General features: G+C 44.4%; 1 protein-coding gene across 5 annotated transcripts in view; it reads right to left on the bottom strand.

Moving 5' to 3' along the window:
• The window catches only part of PIGL (phosphatidylinositol glycan anchor biosynthesis class L), a 98412-nt gene that overhangs the window by 22476 nt on the left and 56282 nt on the right, over positions 1-19654 (bottom strand). For 3 of the 5 annotated variants that reach the window (XR_015554613.1, XM_087440376.1, XM_004433020.3), the window contains exons 3-6: positions 15437-15527; positions 10004-10071; positions 5599-5630; positions 3839-3972 (exon numbers count right to left, since the gene is read on the bottom strand). Coding sequence is in view for 3 of the 5 variants with exons in the window: in XM_087440376.1 (XP_087296502.1) it covers positions 3839-3972; positions 5599-5630; positions 10004-10071; positions 15437-15527 (325 nt within the window). In the remaining 2 variants the exon portion in view is untranslated. The remainder of the gene's footprint in view (positions 1-3838; positions 3973-5598; positions 5631-10003; positions 10072-15436; positions 15528-19654) is intronic. The other 2 variants (XR_015554614.1, XM_014789467.2) reach the window with 1 other exon arrangement.

Here is a 19654-nt window from a genome sequence, read left to right on the forward strand (position 1 = left end):
CGTTCCTGCCTGTTTTTCTCTAAGTACCATAATTAAACTGCCCCTCTAAGCTAATATCATTACAAACCTTTATTAATATCATTGCAAACCTTTATGTAAAGAACTTATTTTATATTCCTTGTTGGACCATCCATGGCTTTAGAGAGATAAATACACCTATAATAACCACAAGCATTAAATGATAAACTATCACCATAGGATATATTCAGGCAAAATATTATATAACATTGTTTCAACAGGAAATACAAGTAAATTTTTTAAATAAAAATTATTTTCAGATGCAAAATGGATGTGTGAACTCACAGAATAGCGTTAAAATTTTGAAGACCATAGTAAAAATAAAATGTTCATTTTAGAAAAACTTTGAGAGAAGAGATGATCTTTGTAGTGCAAACACACTTGATTTGTCTCCTTTAATAGTTACCAAGTTACACAAGTTTACCACATCATGCTGCCCAGGTAGCCTGTTTATTTAGATCCCCTCATCTTTCAGTGACTTTTTAGCACCCATTGAATAAGATGGGCACTTAGAGTAAGTATATATTTATTGCCACTAATTTGGTTTTTTACAAACTTTCTTTTTCTATTACTGTTTATTCAAATTTTTCAAGTGAATACCACAAAATTTCAAAATTGTTTCTACTTTCTCTCCCCTTTTGGAGCATTTTCACTACATGTCTTTCAAAACTATGATTTTACTGGTTATACAGTACTACATCATTCACCTGCTGAATATTAGTTCCTTTTTTGGCCATTATAAATTATATTAATGAACATTCTTGTACGTAAATCATTGGACACATTTTTATTCATTTCTTTAGGATAAAATTCTAGAAATAAAAATTATTGGGTCAGCACATGTGTACGGTGACGGGTGGTAATTAGTGTTTGAGTGGTGAACATGAGGTAGTCTACACAGAAATCGAAATATAATGATGTATATCTGAAATTTATATAATGTTATAAATCAGTGTTACCTCAATATAAAAAAAATTATTGGGCTAGAGTAAGTATAAATTTATTGAATTATACAAGTAATACCTGATTATTTAATAGTTTTAAAAATTAAAAAAAAAATTAAACTCACCTAAAATCCCACCACCCAGAGGTAATCAAAATTCATATTTTGCATATTTTTGACTTTTCCATGTATATGTGTGTGTGAAAAAATGTATCACTATCTATATTGCTCTGTAACCTGTTTGTTTTTACTTAATGTATCAAGAATATCAAAAGGTAGGGCTGGCCCCATGGCTTAGTGGTTAAGTGCCCGTGCTCTGCTACTGGCGGCCCAGGTTCGGATCCTGGGCGCTCACCGACGCACCGCTTCTCCGGCCATGCTGAGGCCACGTCCCACATACAGAACTAGAAGGATGTGCAGCTATGACATACAACTGTCCACTGGGGCTTTGGGGGAAAAAAAAAGGAGGATTGGCGATAGATGTTAGCTCAGAGCCAGTCTTCCTCAGCAAAAAGAGGAGGATTGGCACGGATGTTAGCTCAGGGCTGATCTTCTTCACACTCACACACACACAAAAAATATTCTCAGAAATTGTAATTACTTTTTGACATTCTTTTTTTTTTTTTTTTTGTGAGGAAGATCAGCCCTGAGCTAACATCCGTGCCAATCCTCCTCTTTTTGCTGAGGAAGACCGGCTCTGAGCTAACATCTATTGCCAATCCTCCTCCTTTTTTTTTTCCCCAAAGCCCCAGTAGACAGTTGTATGTCATAGTTGCACATCCTTCTAGTTGCTGTATGTGGGACGCGGCCTCAGCACGGCCAGAGAAGCGGTGTGTCGGTGAGCGCCTGGGATCCGAACCCGGGCCGTCAGTAGCGGAGCACGGGCACTTAACCGCTAAGCCATGGGGCCGGCCCTGAGAATACTTCTGACATTTATTACTATTGCTTCCCAGAAGGGTGGTAGCAATTTACACACCTATTTCATTTAATGGTCCAACAATGGGTTCTATCATTTGACCCTTTACACTTTGCTAGCAAAAATGTGATCACTTTTTATTTATCTTTTATATTTAATTGTGGTAAAAAAACACATAATATAAAATTTACCATCTCACACATTCTCAAGTGTACAGTTCTGTAGTCTTAGCCATATTCACATTGTTGTGTAAAAGCTCTCTAGAACTTTTTCATTTGCAAAAATAAAACTCTATACTCACTGAACAAGAACTCCCCAGTTCCCCTTCCCCCCAGCCCTTGGCAACCACCATTTTACCTTCTGTTTCCATGATTTAGACTACTCTCGATATCTCATATAAGTAGAATCACACAGTGTTTGTCCTTTTGTACTGGCTTATTTCACTCAGCAAAATGTCCTCAGGGTTCATCCATGTTGTAGCATGTGACAGGATTTCCTTCTTTTTTTAAGGCTGAATAATATTCCATTCTATGTATAGACCACATTTTCTTTATCCATTCATCTGTCGTGGACATTTGGGCTGCTTCTACCTATTGGCTATTGTGAATAATGCTGCATTATCGCTTGTGCAAATATCTCTTTGAGTCACTGCTTTCAATTCTTTTGGATATATACCCAGAAATGGGGTTGCTGGGTCATATGGTCATTCTATCTACTTTTTATTTTCTTATTCTCAACATAATTGAGGTGTTCTGACCTGGTCAAGAAGAGGCAGTAAATTCATGCTTCCTGTTCCAAACACATAGTAATGATAGGGAAAAATGCTAAGAGGATACAAAAAAGACAAGGGTGGGTCAAAACAAAAACCAACAGCACCATGAACCTAAAGAATGAAACACAGGTGTGAGAGTGGCTAAAGCAGAGGGCTCCCTGGCTGAAGGCCCAGGAACATCATGGTGGCTGGGAGTTCTGCTTTGAAGGGGACTCACTAAAGGGACTCTGCTGGACAGGGGACCCAAACCCACTGCTTAGAGCCAGCACCAGGGGCTCCCTCATCTGTGAAAAGAGGCTGGGAGAAAAACGTTGCCCATTATGCAGCTCGTTGCTACCCTTCTCTCCGTGGTGGACTTAAGTCAACTGGGGGTTGCACCTGGAGACAAATTGGAGTGATTCTCCTCAACTGTCTTCTCCTTAACTCAGTGGTTCTCAGAATCACCTGCCTCATGGACAGCTAAGAGTTTTTGCTAGGAAGGCTCACTGCGCCTAACTTCCTCAATAAGCAAACAGCAGTCTGCCCCTGGCTCTTTACAGAGGCTCCTGGCAGGTCTGAATTCTTCTTAGACTCAAGCTGGGAGCACTACACCATGTATAACTGTAAAAATGTAAAAAACTGTAAATCAAATGTCCAACAGTAAGGGGTTTGTGGTACATTTTATGGTACATCCATACAATGGAATATAGGCAGCCATTACAACTTGAATATGTAATGACATGGGAGAAAAATGGTCATAATGTTGTTAAAGCAGGTTTTAAATAGGAGGCACTGTGTGATCCCATTTTATATAGGTATATATATATATAATATTCTTTATAAGAGAAGAGGATATAGCTTTATATAGAGGATATATGTTAATAATGATTACCTTTGAGTGGTGGGATTGCAGGTAATTTTTATTATTTTTATTTTCTTCTTGATGCTTTTATGTATTTCCAGATTTTTCTACAATGAGCATGTACTATTATTTACTTTTTTTTTAGCATGTATTATTTTTATAATCAGAAAAAAAGGTGAAAGTCCTTGAAAATCAATGACTCCCAAGGTCTAGCTGCAGTGCTAACTCTCAGGGACAGAAGTTGAACCACTGTTCACTGTGGAAGGGCTTCGTTTGGGAGTTTTAAGGAGCTAGGGGGTCTGGGGCACAGATCTGGAGTTGGGGGGTCCAGGAATTCACAATCCTCACCTTAGCTTGTGCCACTTCTTTGCTGGTGAGCATGAAGAGGACATCCTGGGTATGAAGCAGAGAAAAGGGCAGGTCCAGAAGGGAGATATACTTGCGCAGCACATTCACAGACTGAAGCGTGAGCACAGAGCACCCTGGTGGGGGAAGGGAGATGGGAGAAGTGAAGAGTCTTGTTGCTTCCAGACAGATTTCCCCTGAGCAGCCTACCTCTCATCTGGGGTGCAGGGCAGGGCAGTGGCCATGGAGTTGCCACATGACTCCATGGCACCAGAGCTGCTCTTTGCCCATCATTCTCGTAGACGGGAGAGTGAAAGGGCCATAGGACACCTGGCTGGCTGCCCTCTACCCGCTGTGTGCCCTAGCTAGAAAAGGGTGGGATCTGGCCACCTTGAGGCCAAGGGAACGGTGCTGGAGACAGGAATTTCTGTGTTGGGAGGTCAGAGACCTGGTTCCTGCTCTGTCGCTAAAGAACTGATAGATGGGAAAGTCCTTTAACCTCGCCGAGCCTCAGTTTTCTCGTCTGTAAAATAGTGTTGGTAAGTGTAGGCCTGCCTGTCTCGCCAGGTTGACATAAGAATCAAATAAACTATAGTCATGTTCTAAAGACTTCACAACTTGGTAACCTCAGTAAGCCTACTCAGAAACGGCACACGCTACTTATGTTTTCATTCATTTAATCATCATAATCACTCCTGAGAGAGATGTACATTATCCCCATTTGACAGACCAGAAACTGGCTCAGAAAGGTTAAGCATCAGTGTCATGCAGTAAATGGCCAAATGGAGTCAAACACCTTCCTTTGAGTTAGGAAGAGTTTCTAACTCAAGCAGATTACCCCATCAAGCACCTATCAGTCATTTACAACCTGGCTAATTAATTGGAGGTTCGGATATGACTTTAGATGGACAGACTGAAAGAATACCAGAGGTGGAAAAGAGCTAGCCTATGAGAATGCTAGACAGGTGAGGGGGCAAGGCCTAGTGTGATGATTAATTTTATGTGTCAACTTGATTGGGTCACAGAGTGCCCAGATATTTGGCTAAACATTATTTCTGGGTGTGTCTGTGAGGGTTTTTTCCAGATGAGATTAGCATTTGAATTGGTGGACTCAGTAAGGCAGATGGCCTTCCCCAATGTGGGTGGACATCATCCAATCCATTGAGGGCCTGAATAGAACCAAAGGTGAAGGAAGGGGGAGTTCATTCCTTTCTGTCCTACTGCATGAGCTGGGACATCATCTTCTGTCCTCAGACTGAGATTTACATCATCAGCTCCCCTGGTTCTCAAGCCTTTGGACCCAGACTGAATTATGCAACCAGCTTTCCTAGGTCGCCAGGTTGCAGAAGGCAGATCATGGGATTTCTCAGCCTCCATAATTGCATGAGCCAATTCCTTATATACAAGGATCCCATACTATAGGATCGATCTATCTATCTATCTATCTATCTATCTATCTATCTATCTGTCAGTCATCTATCTCCTATACCTATATCTCCTATTGGTTCTGTTTCTCTGGAGAACCCTGACTAACACACCCAGTCTCCCCTCACACCTGGAGGCTGCCTGGCTGGCAGGGTACTTCCCAATAGATACAATCTGATTTTGAGACCTGAGCTGAGTCAGGGAGAGTGTGGTCTGGCCTCCCCCTGCCAACCTCTGCTTGGCCTAGGGCAGCTCTCTGTATATTTACAAATTTCACCCTAATAAGTTTCTTAGAGTGATAGTAACTAGTAGCCTTTTTCAAAAGGGCCCAACCTTACCTTTAGGTAACTTCCCTTCTGAGTGCAGGGTCCTGGAGGAGGAAAGGACAAGAGTGAGAGCCAGGAAGAATTCCTTTGTAGTTAATAGGAAGGATCTTCAGAGTAAGGCCTGCTGCACCCTATGGTCCCTCCAGGTAGGTTTCTAGGTCGTTTCTTTTGCATAAATCGCCATATAGGTTTCTGGGATTCCACACCTCTGGCTACAGCTGAAGGGACCAGGGTGGGCACCTTACCTAAGGACAGCCAATCTGGAGGCTGTCAATGGCTTATGTAGTGCCCTGGCCCAAGCTTGCCCATTAGAAATGAAGGTAACTACAGTGGACTCTTCAAAATTTTTCTCTTGAAATTGAAATTGAACTTGTGGGTATAGTGGGAGAATATTTAAAAATATTAATTGATATTTCTTCCCTGATAGTTCCTCTCTCCTTTTTGATCTCCCCTCTCCCACCTTCTGACAATGAAGGCCTTCTGTACTCACTGCCTTAAAAGGGGGGTGAGGCAGGTCCAACAGCACTGATCTCCAAATCTCTTGCCTGCTTTGTTGTTTTGAAAGCTGAGGGATGGAGAAGGGTGGAGTAGATAGTCCCCATCCCACCCCAACACAGACACACATATTCACATGAAAAGAGATTCTTGGGAGCAGGGTTAAAAAAGAGAAGTTGGGAGAGAATTGATAAACTTATGGACCTGACTCCCTGGTAGAGCCCTGAGAAGTAAAAAAACCTGAAAAAGGTTTCTGGGATCCTGAGATAAGAGGCGGCTTGTCTTGCACTCTGGGTAGAGTCCCAGGGATATGCTGAGTTTGAGGTGGTCAGGATCTCCAAAGAAAGAGTTGGGAATGCAGGATCTAAGTTAAGGAGAGAGGTGAGCACTGGAGACACACACTTGAAAATCACACTTAAAATACTAAAGCCAGGAGGAATCTGCATGGAGAGGATCTGGGGTTGGGGAGGGAGCCCTGGGAAAGAGCACTGAAGCACCTTCTGCTGGAGGGAAGTCAGGAAGAGACTGAGAAGAGGCCAGAGAGGCCACGGAGGGAGGACAAGCTGGTGTGTGGTAAAGTCAAAGCAGCATTTCAGTGAGTGACAGGCAGGGTCAAATGCCATGGAAAGGTCAAGACAGATGAGGACCGAAATAAACCTAGGGAATTTAGCAGCCAGAAGGTGACTGTGGAGAAAACAATTTTAGTAGATTGGTGGGGAGCAGAAGGCAGGCACAGAGGGAAGGAAGGACGGAAGTGGAGGGGAATTGTGGCCTGCTCAGAGGGACTTGAGGCCTTCTCTGTGCACAAGAGGACATGTCATCACTGTAAGTATTAGTGCCTGAGGTCAGAGGGCTGCCTAGACTGAGGAGGGCCCTGCGGCCACAAATGGAGCCGAACCCCGGGGTGGGGCAAAAGAAGGGGAGGCTTGAAGACAAACCTTCTCCCCTTGGCATTTCCTCTTGGAATCTAAGGGGCTGTGGCTGCAGAGGGCAGCACTAGGTGACCAGCAGAGGTCACTGAGGGCCAAGGGAGCAGAGCCGCAGGGTGGGACGGAGGCTTGGGGTCTACCATGGAGGTGGGCACCAGGCAGCTGAGCCTGCTGTGAAGCTGTGAAATGTGTTTTGGGGCCTGGGAATGGAATGCCAGCCCATGGGCTGCTGCTTCTAGGAAGTGCTTCCTGCAACCTGTGTAGCCACTTCGTGGCCAGCAAGCATCTCCCCTCCTTCTGTGACGTTTGCTTTGGTTCTCCTGGCAGAAGTGCTCTCCTGGGAGCTTCCACAAGCAACCGTCTATGGCCACAAGAGTACAAAAGAAAGGGCCAGAAGGGCACCTGGAAAGGAAGGGAAGAGGAAGACGCGTTGTCATTGTGTGCTAGATACTGCTCTGTTAGATGCTTTGTTTCATCAAAACAACCTGACAGATCAGGTGTGAATGTTCTCATCTTTCAGGTGACAAAACTAAGGCTCAAAGAGGTCAGCAATTTACTCCAGTTCACACAAACTTGCTTACTAAAGGAAAGTGGCAGTGAGGTGCCATTCAGAGCACTAGAAAAGACAGGAAACCTGAGTTCTAGTTTCTGCTTTGTCTCTTGGGAGCTACGCAGCTCTGGATAGATCACTCCTATTTCCTGACTAGATCTGTTCAGCAAGGACTGCAAGAAACCCCAATTCTGGAGCCTTCCCCTCTACCGTAAAGTTAGGTGACCACAGAGGGACCTCACTGCTGCGTAAAGCTGCCAGCCACTTGGTTTCAGCTGTGGGAAGGACACAACTGACTGAGGCCGAGATAAATGGCCTACCTGGGGAGGTGGGGGAAGAGCAGGAACAAGCCCAGAAGGAGAAGGAGAGGATATTTGAGGATGAGGGCCTAGCAGCAGTCAGGGCTGAGCGGATGGAGGGTGAAAGGGTAAGATTATAGAAGCAGATTTCTGCTTCTGGATGTGGTCATAGGTAGCCTCAAAACAGCTGTGGTGCCAGCAATCGGAGAACTGTCTGAGAAAACCAGAAATCCAAACTACGTCGGAGGACAATGCATATGGGGGATGAGGAACTACAAACAGGCAGGGATGAGAGCTCAGGGGGCTTTCCTGGAAAACAATGTAAGATGCTGGCACAGGAAGACTTTTTTAGGGATGAGAGGCTCCTGGGGGAACTGGCAACTGTGAAATTCCCCAGGAGTGTAGGTGTTGGGGGGATAAGGAAGGCTGTAAGGTCATTTTCAAAGGGGTGTGGACAGTAAGTCGAACAGATATTGGGCCTGTCAGACTATCTCAAGCACAGTGACCCTCGCTGTGCATAGAGAGGACCCAGAAGTATTAAAAGCCTGTGGCACTCCCGCCTCTTCTGAGGAAAATGGCCCCAGGCAGTTCTGGCTGCATAAAGCTGTCCCCTGGGGTTCTCTACCCTGAATGAAGCCCTCCCCAATGCCCCACTTCAGTGCTGGGGCCAGGGAGGGGGCCCAGCCACATCAGCCTCAAGCGCCCCTCCATCCTGCCTGTCGAGGTACCCTTGGTGTGTTTGATCTCTCTGGTGCAGTGTAAATGCTTGGTGAAAAATGACAAGGCTCAGTGTGCATCCAGAATGAGGCGGAGCCACTGTTCCTGTTCTCCACAGGGCCTGCTGTGCACTCCCATCTTGGAAGCCCAAGGCCTCAGAGTAACCACATGGTTGGAAAGACCACACCTGGGCTACCTCATTTTTTCATGTATCTTCACAAAAATTGCATCTCTGACTGTAGCTGGGAGATGTGTCTTTCCTGAACCTAATTCAACTAGCAACAGGTCTCCTCTACAGGTGTGGCCTCTGGCTGGGACAAGACATGAACAGTCTTTATAGGAGAGGAGAGCATTCTTGCCTCCCCTCATTACACAGTCAAAGAAATAAGAAGAGCTGTCTGGAAAGAGTGCATAGGTAATAATTTCTAGCATCTTCCTAGCTGATACACAATTTAGGGACAAGGCTGGAGGGTCCTAATACTGGATTGGTCTTCACATTGTAGCAGACAGACTAATGAATGGAGACCCAGGATTCCTGGATTCTCCTTCTGCCTCTGCCATTGTTCAGCCTGGTAGTGCTGGGCAAACCACTTCACTGCCTCGGTAAAATGAGGCGGTTGGACTTCATGATAGGTGAGGTCATTTCCAACTTCACATATTTCCCAGCTCCGGTCTGAGAATGTCAGCATGTTTAGAAGAAGGTTACAAAATAAGTCCTTTACTTCAAGTTGCCCTTTTCCTTCCTTAGTAGCTAGGCCAGGTCCACCACACTGCTGCCCATGGTGCCCAGGAGAAGCATTTCTCTGGAGAACAGGAACATGGTGTATGTTTGTATGACCCTGAGTAAGTCCTTCAATATCTTTGAGGTTCAATTTTTTTTTTAACTGGTAGAATGCAAATCTATATCGGTAAAATAGGGTGACTATGAAGAACAAATGAGATATCATATTATATATGTATATCCTCCTTATCCAAAGAAATATTTGAGATAGTCCACAAAATATACAATGGAAGATAAACAACACAAATGAGAAGAGGAGGAAAAAGAAGATGAAGCCAGAAGGCACACTGATTCACAGAACTCAATCCTTAAAGTCTCATATATGTGCTTCAAGGGGTTGCAAATTTGGCCCTAAAGCTTTCTGTGGACAAAGCAAAGAAAGAAAGAAAATCAGTTACTCCATTTGCTGTATCCATGGGGTAAAAAACTCAGCCATATAGGACATGAAACAATAATAAGACTTGAGAGCGATTTCTCACAGGGAGGCCATGGTGAGATGTAGTGAGCAATATGGCCAACGCCGCCTCTCTAACATAACTCAGACGTGAGTTTCACAGGGCTCAGATGATGCGTGGGAAAGTGCTTTTGAAACCGTCCACCCTGATGAACAATCCCTCTCCCACCTCCGTCACCCAGAGAATCGTACCTCACGGCCGCATACAGAGCAACGTGATTGCTGTGACCACTCACTCCCCCGGCATCAAAAGTCACCACCTGGAGAGAAACACAGGGTTTTTTACTCACGCCTGTCCCAGTGCTTTCTCTACTGCCTTGCCTTCCTGGTAGCATTCCCTGGGGAAAGAAAGGAGCGAGCAGAACCCTGAAACTCTTCAAATTCTGAGTGTACCTGAACTGACTTCAGAGCAGATCCGTGTGCTATTGGTTTGGTCGATTGTGTGGAGAATGTTCCATGGGTTTTACTGTTTACAGTACTCTTGTTCCTGGCCAGTGGAGCAGAGTGGAATTCAGCCATGAGAGAAACCTGGGTTCAGAATATCTTTTTTTCTTATCTGCCTGGCCAGTTATTAGCACATTTAGTTCTCCGGGCTGGCTTGTGTATGAACTTTGTTCACGTAGATGCTGCCTCATTTATTTGGTCTCTTTTCCTTGTGCTATACTGAGAGCACAAAAGCTTTGAGGGACAATGTCCACCATGCCCTGGTTAAGTTCACAGAAGAAGCCTATTTACTCGTAGACTGCCTCTGTTTCCATTTTCACAGATATATCATCTGTTTATTAACTACTAGCTTAGTCTAGGTTCCAACATTTCATTTCTGCACAGACTAAAAAAAAAAAAGAAAACCCAAAGAATAGTTTCAATAATAATAATAAAAGGATAGCTTGAATAATAAAAGAAATACAAGAAAGAAAACAAGGACTCAGAAAAAGGAACAGAAGTGGTTGGTTAGGGTGTTGGAAAGAGGCTACCTGTCCCTAAGGAAAGAAGGTGACCATGCAGCATGGATGCAGGGACCTGGAACTGGGATTGCAACAGGCTGGGAAGGGATTCATTATTGGTCTTTCTATATTAACCATAAAATGTTGACTTCACGTATAGAAAACTCTCTGTTACAATAAGAGCAGCTAATATTTATCGAGTACAGCCTGGGGGGTGGGGCTATAGATTAAAAGAAAATTTAAAGTCCTGTCAACTGATCCTGATTCAAACAAGCTGTAAAAATAAAAACAAAATAAAAATACATCTATGACATGAGACTATTGGAAATGTAAAACACTGATATTAATGAATTATTAACTGTTAGGCATTATAGTTGTTAATAAAAGACTCAGTATCTTTTAGAAATGCATACTAAAATATCTAAATATGAAATATGATGCTGAGCATTTGCTTCAAAATAATACAGGAGGTGGGGGAGGTGAACAAGTGTTTAAATAAAAATAATATTGACTATGAGTTCATTATTGAGGCTGAGTGATAGGAACACGGAGGTTCATTAAACTGTTCTACTTGTGCATGCTTGATATTCTCCATAATAAAAAATTTGAAAAAAAGAGTTAAAGGCTTATAAAAAGCTAGTCATATAATGGTGGATACATGGCACTATACATTTGTTAAAACCCATGGAATGTACAAACCAAGAGTGAACCCTAATGTAAATATGGACTTTGGATGATGATGATGCATTGATGTTGGTTTACTGATTGTAACAAATTGTGGGAGACGGGGGCATGTATGTACTTTCTGCTCAATTTTGCTGTGAACCTAAGTGCTCTAAAAAATATAGTCTACTAAAAAAAAGTTAACCACATAACTCAAGTACCTGGTTCTGACCCCATTCTTCCATGCAACACAGTCGGGGGAGACCTGAGTCTACTCTCATCTCTGTCACTAGATCACCCCAGCCCCTTGGTCAAGCCATAGAATTTACCACTGGAAGTTATTTCAACTTTCAATGCCTTGGTTTTCTCATCTGTGAGATCAGAAAAGTAACACCTGCCCTACTTTCCTCACTGGGTTGAGGTGAAGATAAATAAAACCACATGTAAGAACCATATAGTAGTAAAGGTGAGAGTGTCTCAACTCCAAGTGAGCTGCCATCAAACAGAGCATGAGGGTTGGGGCTGGGTCACCAACACCATCACAGGTGTGCTGGAGGGCACTCCCTTGCTTAGGGGATTTGGGGCCACATGGAGTTCAGCCCAATCAATTTTGAAATTCTCTAAGGTCTTTGTTTCTTCCTCATCGTACATCTTCTTATAATCTCCCTCTTTCTTTCTGTGGCAAGGAGGGCTGAGCTGAATTGTATCCAGCTCCCTGAACATCTGCAAATTCATACATGACAACAATGGCACCTGTAGTTCTTTACAGAACGCCATCCACTACCCACCCCTCCTGTGCTAAACTGCAGAAATCTCTGTTCAAATGAAATCTTACCCAGACCCCAATAAACAAGAGATAACAGTGGGGCTGCTCTGGTTTCTCTAAGACAATGGTTCTCAACTTGGGGCAGTTTTGCCCCAGGGACATTTGGCAATGTCTGGAGATATTTTTATTGTGAGCTCTGAGGGGGGTTGCTACTGGGTAGAGAAGGGTTATCTAGTGGGTAGAGGCCAGGGATGCTGCTAAACATCCTACAATGCACAGGACAGCCCCCACAACAAAGATTTATCCAGCCCCAAATGTCAATAGTGCCCTAAGGGAGCAGGGACTAGGTGTGTTTGGTTCACTGGTATATCCCCAGCTCACAATAGACAGTGAATATTACATAGCAGGTGCTCAATAAATATTTGTTGAATGAAAGATTGAGGTAGGGGCTGAGCCTAGGACTTAGTCTGCTTGATACCCAAAGACACTACCAAACCCCTAGGCTGCTTTCTGTAGAGGGCAGCATTACACTATTCAAAACACTGCCCTGTCAGTTATCCTAGGGGTTCTTGCAATGCTCCTGCAGTAAGCAGAACAAACAGCTCCGCAAGCATACAATGGAGCTGGGACCAGAGAGAACCCAGTTTCCTTCCATCACACTGTGCTAATGGCTGCAGAGCCAGCTTTGGCTTTGGACAAAGGAGAGCTTTTGGTATCATCTCAGCATAGCCCAGGTGAGAAACTTCCTTCCCATGGCTTAGCTCCATACTTCTCACTTCTGTCTATGCTTCCCTGCTGGGACTTCATCTTCTCTAATAGCGCAGTCGATACTTCTGGTCTGGACGGGGCACCTGGGGCCCTCCCAAGATTTATGCACTCAGCTTGGTACAGGATACTGCCACCGAGTGACTTCTCACCTGCTTAGTATTAACGCCTCATCCCTGGCCCTGCAGGGACTATGGGACTGTGTGAAAGTGCATTTCACTGTGTCATGGGAGGTGAGTGGAAACCCGTGCTTAGCTTTATTATGGCCACTTATGTCCATACTGGCCACGATGTTAGCATGGCCTTATACTTCTATTATTGCACTAAGTGCAAGCCAGGAAAATTATTCCCAACTACACTGAGATAACTTGAGAGTTTCCTTGTTAACAGCAAGGTGTGTTAAAGAGCTGTTTTAAAACGATTTCCTTATTTACAGAAATTAAATCAATTCAAGATTATCCTGACAGTAAAAGTCCCCTCACTCACTTGAATGAATGTGAGCAGCTCAGACAACGGGAAAGAGAGCTCCAGGCAGGGAGATGGCAGTTAATAGTTGGGGCAGTTTGGGGATGAGCACTGTCTGGGGCCTGTTCTAGTTCTCGGGGGATAGAAAGATGTCATGGTGCAGTCCTTACCTTCACACACGTTACAGTCTAGATCGCAAGACATGGTCTGCACTTTAAAGGATAAACAGCAACACATGTCACAGGCGCGACACATAACAAATACTGTAGGAATCCCAAAAAGGGCTGAAGAAGTCAGGTAAGGCTTTTTGGAGAAGGCGGTCTTGAGGTGGCCCTGGACCATAAATCACTTTTCTGGGACACAAACTTGGGAGACTCTTCTGAGAGCAAGAATGGCACGCAGAGCTGTCTGTACCCTGAAGCTCAGAGCCGTGGCCAGCTGCAATGTGGTCTAAAAAAGAAACCTGGCCCCTCAGCAAGGACCAATCCTGTTCACCAGTGTGCTGTACTTAAGTAAGGGTCAGATCACGGAGAGCCAAATTCAGAAAGATGGGAGTTTATCCTACAAGCAGGAGTTACTGGGAAAACCAGCATTCTGAGGCACTGAAGTAGGGGAGGAGAGAAAGTATTTGGGGACTGGTCGTGGGGAAGCCACTACCAGGGAAATGGGGTCCCAAAGGGAACTGCAGCACACTTCCCAGACCCCACTGTTTGACTGTAAGCTGGCCCTAAAGACCAGCTCTGTCTACCAGTCTGGGCTGTGAAGCCCTGAGAGCTTCTCACAGTGTGGGCTGGGGTGGAATGGGCAAGAGAATCCAGGCAAGCCCTGTCAGCAGGGCTGGCATTTGACTCCTAAGCCAAACCACGGTCCAAAGCCTCCGGGAAGGTAAAGCTGGGAGGTGTGAGCCTGTAGGCTGTTGGTGACCATTTCTCCAGCCAGAAAAAGAATGAAGCCAGCACATAGAGCAAGATGGAGAAGTGTCCTGGCACTTCTGCCTTTATGTAACTCCAAGAGAGCTGGTCAGATGCCCCTTCTGGCCTATGTGGACCAAGTTGCAGTTGTATTTCTACCATTAGAAAACAAAGATGCTGGGGCCAGCCCGGAGGCGCAAGCGGTTGGGTGCGCACGTTCTGCTGTGGCGGCCCGGGGTTCGCCGGTTCGGATCCCGGGTGCGCACCGACTCACCGCTTGTTAGGCCAGGCTGTGGCAGCGTCCCATGTAAAGTGGAGGAAGATGGGCATGGATGTTAACCCAGGGCCAGTCTTCCTCAGCAGAAAAGAGGAGGATTGGCATTGGATGTTAGCTCAGGGCTGATCCTCCTCACAAAAAAAAAAAAAAAAAAAAAAAAAAAAAAGAAAACAAAGATGGTCTAATACATCAATGAAAATCTGCTCTCTAGAAAGGTCTAATAAATCCATTTACTCAGTGAATTCATCATTGATAAAAGCCTAATATGTTTCTCTGCCAGCAGGACTCATCTTTTTTTTTTTTTTTTGAGGAAGATTAGCCCTGAGCTAACATCTGTTGCCAATCCTCCTCTTTTTGCTGAGGAAGACTGGCCCTGGGCTAACATCCGTGCCTATCTTTCTCTACTTTATTTGTGGGACGCCTGTCATAGCATGGCTTGATAAGCAGTGCATAGGTCCGCGCCTGAGATCTGAACCTGTGAACCCCTGGCCACTGAAGCAGAGCGGGCAAACTTAACCACTATGCCACCGGGCCAGCCCCAGGATTCATCTTTTAATGAGGATTAATCAAAACTTAAGCCAAAAGATTGGGGCTTTAAATGGTAGAATTTTAGGTATTAACCCATGAAGGCCTATTATTATTATTTTGGAGGTGGACAGAAAGCCTTCTTGGGAGGCTTAAAATCGAGCACTGACAAGGATCCCAGTAGAGCTGAGATGGGTGTTCCCAGACCTGTCCACCTCTGCAAGTAAATGTGAATCTCCACTATTGCTCTAACTGCGACGAAAATGTTCTCCCTGTAGCGGGTGTGAATTTATTCTCACGTCCCCTTACCAGGTTGATGCCATTCTCTTCTATGTGCCAGAGGAGGACGCTGGCCACATGCTCTGTGTCCCACTGCACACCTGGGTCATCTGGGAAATCCCTGGAAGGAAGAGCACAACTTGAACATCTTTTCTAATCAGGCACAAATTTTTCCCTAAGTTCTGGTAGGTGTGTGCCAGTTTTGTGATAGAAATTGTACAGGCAGGGCACTCTTAAGTATCTAGATTCCAGTGAAAGAGATAAAATTTAGAAACATGACACAACTAGAAATCAATGCACGATTCCACACAACACACTTTTGGAGCTTTGTGCTCGTTGCTGAGGGGAAGAAACAGACATCAGTGAAACCAGGCTTTGTCACAAGCTGGGGAGATGTGCGTTAACAACGAACTTGGACACAGGGCAGAATGATACATACCTTTACAAGAATAATAGTAGTAATGCTTTAATACAAAGCACAAGGTATGTTATTTCACTTAACCTCATGAACATCTGCTGAAGGAGCCTTTACAGATGAAGTTAAGTAGCCTGCTTGCAAGGTTGTTGGAGTTGGATTTGAACCCAGGTTGTCCAACTGCAAAGCCAAGATGTTTTAGCACTCCGCTGGCAACATCCTCCCTCCAATGGGGCCGCGTCACATCACCCATCTCAGGAGCAAAGGTCTCTGAAGATTAATCTGCACCTTCTCTGTGTCTCCACTCGGCCACGCCACAGACCTGTCTCCTCCTTTGTCTCTTTTTTGTGTATGGATCTATGGCTTCACCTGATATGAGGTCAAGGCCTCAATTTGACCTTAATTTGAAGAAATTATTCATAGTCTTATAAATAGATATCCATCTCTCTTTGGCTCAGGTCCTGTGGCAACTCCTACAATGCTACTGAGAGGACACAGGTTCTTTTTGCTCCCCGCCAGGCAGACTGCCATAACCTCTCTATGGGCAAAGGCCATTAAGTGATCCTCTTAGGACTTTGGTCAAAGGAGAGTCACTGAAGGGTTTCCAGCAGGAAAATGACATGAACCCCAGCACTAAATAATGTAGTTATTTCCATTGCTGCACTGGCTACCTCTACCAATCCCCTAGGGTGCTTTCTGTAGAGGGCAGCTTTATACTTTTCAAAGCACTGTCCTGCTAGCCATTCCCTGTGGTTCTCATAATGCTCCTGCAGTGAGCAGGACAGATAGCTCAGCTGGTGGGGGAATGGATAGGGAGAAAGGAAGAAAGTAGGGACCAATTCAAAGCCCTGCCTTGTTTCCTGGGAATGGAGCTGAATATGGTACCCACATGGAACATGACCTGCTGAGCTCAGACTGCTGAAGGAGAAAGAGATACAGGAATCAGGGAAAATACCTTAGAGTGAAAACAGCTACAGAGGGCCAGCCCCGTGGCTTAGCAGTTGGGTGAACGCACTCCGCTGCTGGCGGCCCTGGTTCAGATCCCGGGTGCTAACCAACGCACCGGCTTCTCCGGCCATGCTGAGGCCGCATCCCACATACAGCAACTAGAAGGATGTTCAGCTATGACATACAACTATCTGCTGGGGCTTTGGGGGAAACAAATAAATAAATAAAATTAAAAAAAAAAAAAAGAAAACAGCTACATACATCCTCCTGGCTGGGAGAGCCACACAAATGCATCATTTTGGAAACTGAATACACCAATAGTATTCACATGGATGGAGAAGCAATGTAACAGAAAGGGTAGGATGGTAGTTGGCTAAACCTACTAATTCTCTGTTCTAAAGTGCTGAAAGATGCATCCCAGAGTGGGAAAGCTCATTACTACCTTCCATTTATCTTCTGAGAACTGGAATCTGCTATTCTAGGGCACTTCACTTAGAGTGAGGTGTTACTCCACGCCCTACCTTCTGGTTCTACCCTCTGACCACAGATAAGGAAGCCAACTATCTGGGGGGACTTTGGAATGTAAACATCCCCTCTGTAATCTGATACACCTGATATGGCAGCATTGCTCTTGTGATCAAGTCCAAACTCCTGTTGGTCAGGCATTCAAGATTTTCCCCCTTCTATCTCCTATTTTGATCCACTTTATTTCTCTTTATTTGAAAGAGCACATAAGATAACACATGTGAGAAAGCACTTAAAAAACTATAAAGGGATATGTAAATCCCTTTATATTATAACAGTCAAAGTAGTGGCTGTTATTGATGCATTTGTCTAATTTAGGCTCCTTCAAAGAAAGAAAGAGAGAGAGAAAGAAAGAGAGAGAGAGTGAGAAAGAAAGAGAGAAGAGAAAGAGACAAAGAAAAATGAAATCCCCCATCTTTCTGTCTTGCTCTGGAGTCCCTTGCAGAGCTCTTTGTTGATTGCCTACATCAGTGGTCAATGGTTTCAAAGTGGGGCATAGGCACCCCAGGAGATGTGTAAGACGATTCACTGAGGTAAAGCAAGAAATCACTAGAATTTCTATTTATGTGTTTTTCTATCTGTTTAAATTTCTATTTTGTAGCTATTTTATAAGGTATCATATAGTAAAGGAGTTTAACATGTACATAATTTAAATAAACAAGCCCAGAAATATTGGAAGTGCATACTCAAATTTTGTTTCTTTTTGTCAGGGGATTATGATAAAAAATGTTTGGAGATCACTGGTCTAATCTACTCACCCTACATTTTACTTTATTTTCTCCTGGATATTTAAAAACGACTTTATTGAGGTATAATTTACATAATATAAAATCCACCCATTTTAAATATACAATTTAGTGATTTTTAGTAAATGTACGGAATTTCTCCATTTTATTTTACCAGTGTTTTGCATATATTTAACTCTCGATTCTCCAACCTCAGTTCCCTGATGGCTAGATGTCCAAAAGGAAGATGGAAACCACCAGGTATTTCAGAAGGAATTTAATACAGGGAATTGTTTCCCCAATTAATGGGAAGAGCTAAGAGGCTGAACAGGAAACAATGAAACAACCCAGAGATTGGCAACAGCAAAAAGCCACTACTATGTCTAGGATGGGACACCAGAGCCAATGGATGAGAGTGATGGTGGAACTAGGCAGCAGAAGATGGAGTCATGGAAAACATTCAGATGCTGATGGAGATGCTGCCTGAGGTGGAGCGGGGGTGGAATACCCTGGTTTTTCACTCCTTCTACCTTCCAGTCTTCCATCATTGCGACCTATCGGTCAAATCTATCCAGGAGCCTGGACAGTGTAGTTACTGAGCAAAGGCATAAGATGTCTGGCAAGTCTTGCTCATAGCAGATGCCCAATAGAGATTTGCTTTCAATTGCTGCTCAATGCTGGCCCCAAACCTTCAAAAGACAGCAGCAGTCTGACCACCTGCCTCTCAGCATCCAGTTTTCCAGCGTTATGGAAATGCAGTGGTCTGCTAGTTGCTCAGGTACAGAGGGCAGCGGGGAGCACCCTAGGGAGGACATGGAGACCACTGCTAGGCAAGCAGGATTCCAGGTTCAGGGAAAGGAGATGTGGCAAGGTTTAAAAGTCAGCTCTACCCCAGAAGCTCAAGAATGAGGTACTGCACATGATTAAGGTGGTCCAGTGTCATCAAGAGGCAATGTGATGTGGTAGAGAGATCATTAGGTAGGATGACAGAACACCAGAGTTCTAGTTCCCTACTCACCATGCGAGATGGAGCTGCATCATCAATAAACCTGGGATAATCCTGGGACTTACCTGATGACCTCCCAAGAGTCTTTCTTGCTCTGAAATCTAGGATTTCATGTCATAAGCAATTTTTTTTATTTATTTTATTTTATTTATTTATTTTTCCCCCAAAGCCCCAGTAGATAGTTGTATGTCATAGCTGCACATCCTTCCAGATGCTGCATGTGGGACGCGGGCCCAGCATGGCCAGAGAAGCGGTGCGTGGGCGCGCGCCCGGGATCCGAACCCGGGGCCGCCAGCAGCGGAGTGCGCACACTCAACCGCTAAGCCACAGGGCCGGCCCCACATAAGCAATTTCTGAGTGAGTTTAAAACAGTGATCTTGGATGGTAGTTTTTATGAAAGAATAGAGGACATGGATGATAAATGGCTTCAGGGTGGTCAAAACCAGGCTCCTGGGATCCTGCTCCCTTTACTTTCCCAGAGCTCTGTCAAGCTCCCAATATTTATTGACATCCTGTTTATATTTCAGTATTTGTCCATTACTCTATACCTTGCACTTAGAATAGTACCCAGCAAACAGTAAGCACTCATTAAATACTGTTTTTATCTTGTTATTTTGTAACGTTTTCCT

The sequence above is a fragment of the Ceratotherium simum genome, chromosome 16 (genome assembly GCF_057802395.1).
Source record: "Ceratotherium simum simum isolate JZ-2026a chromosome 16, ASM5780239v1, whole genome shotgun sequence".
NCBI classification, from domain to species: Eukaryota; Metazoa; Chordata; class Mammalia; order Perissodactyla; family Rhinocerotidae; genus Ceratotherium; species Ceratotherium simum.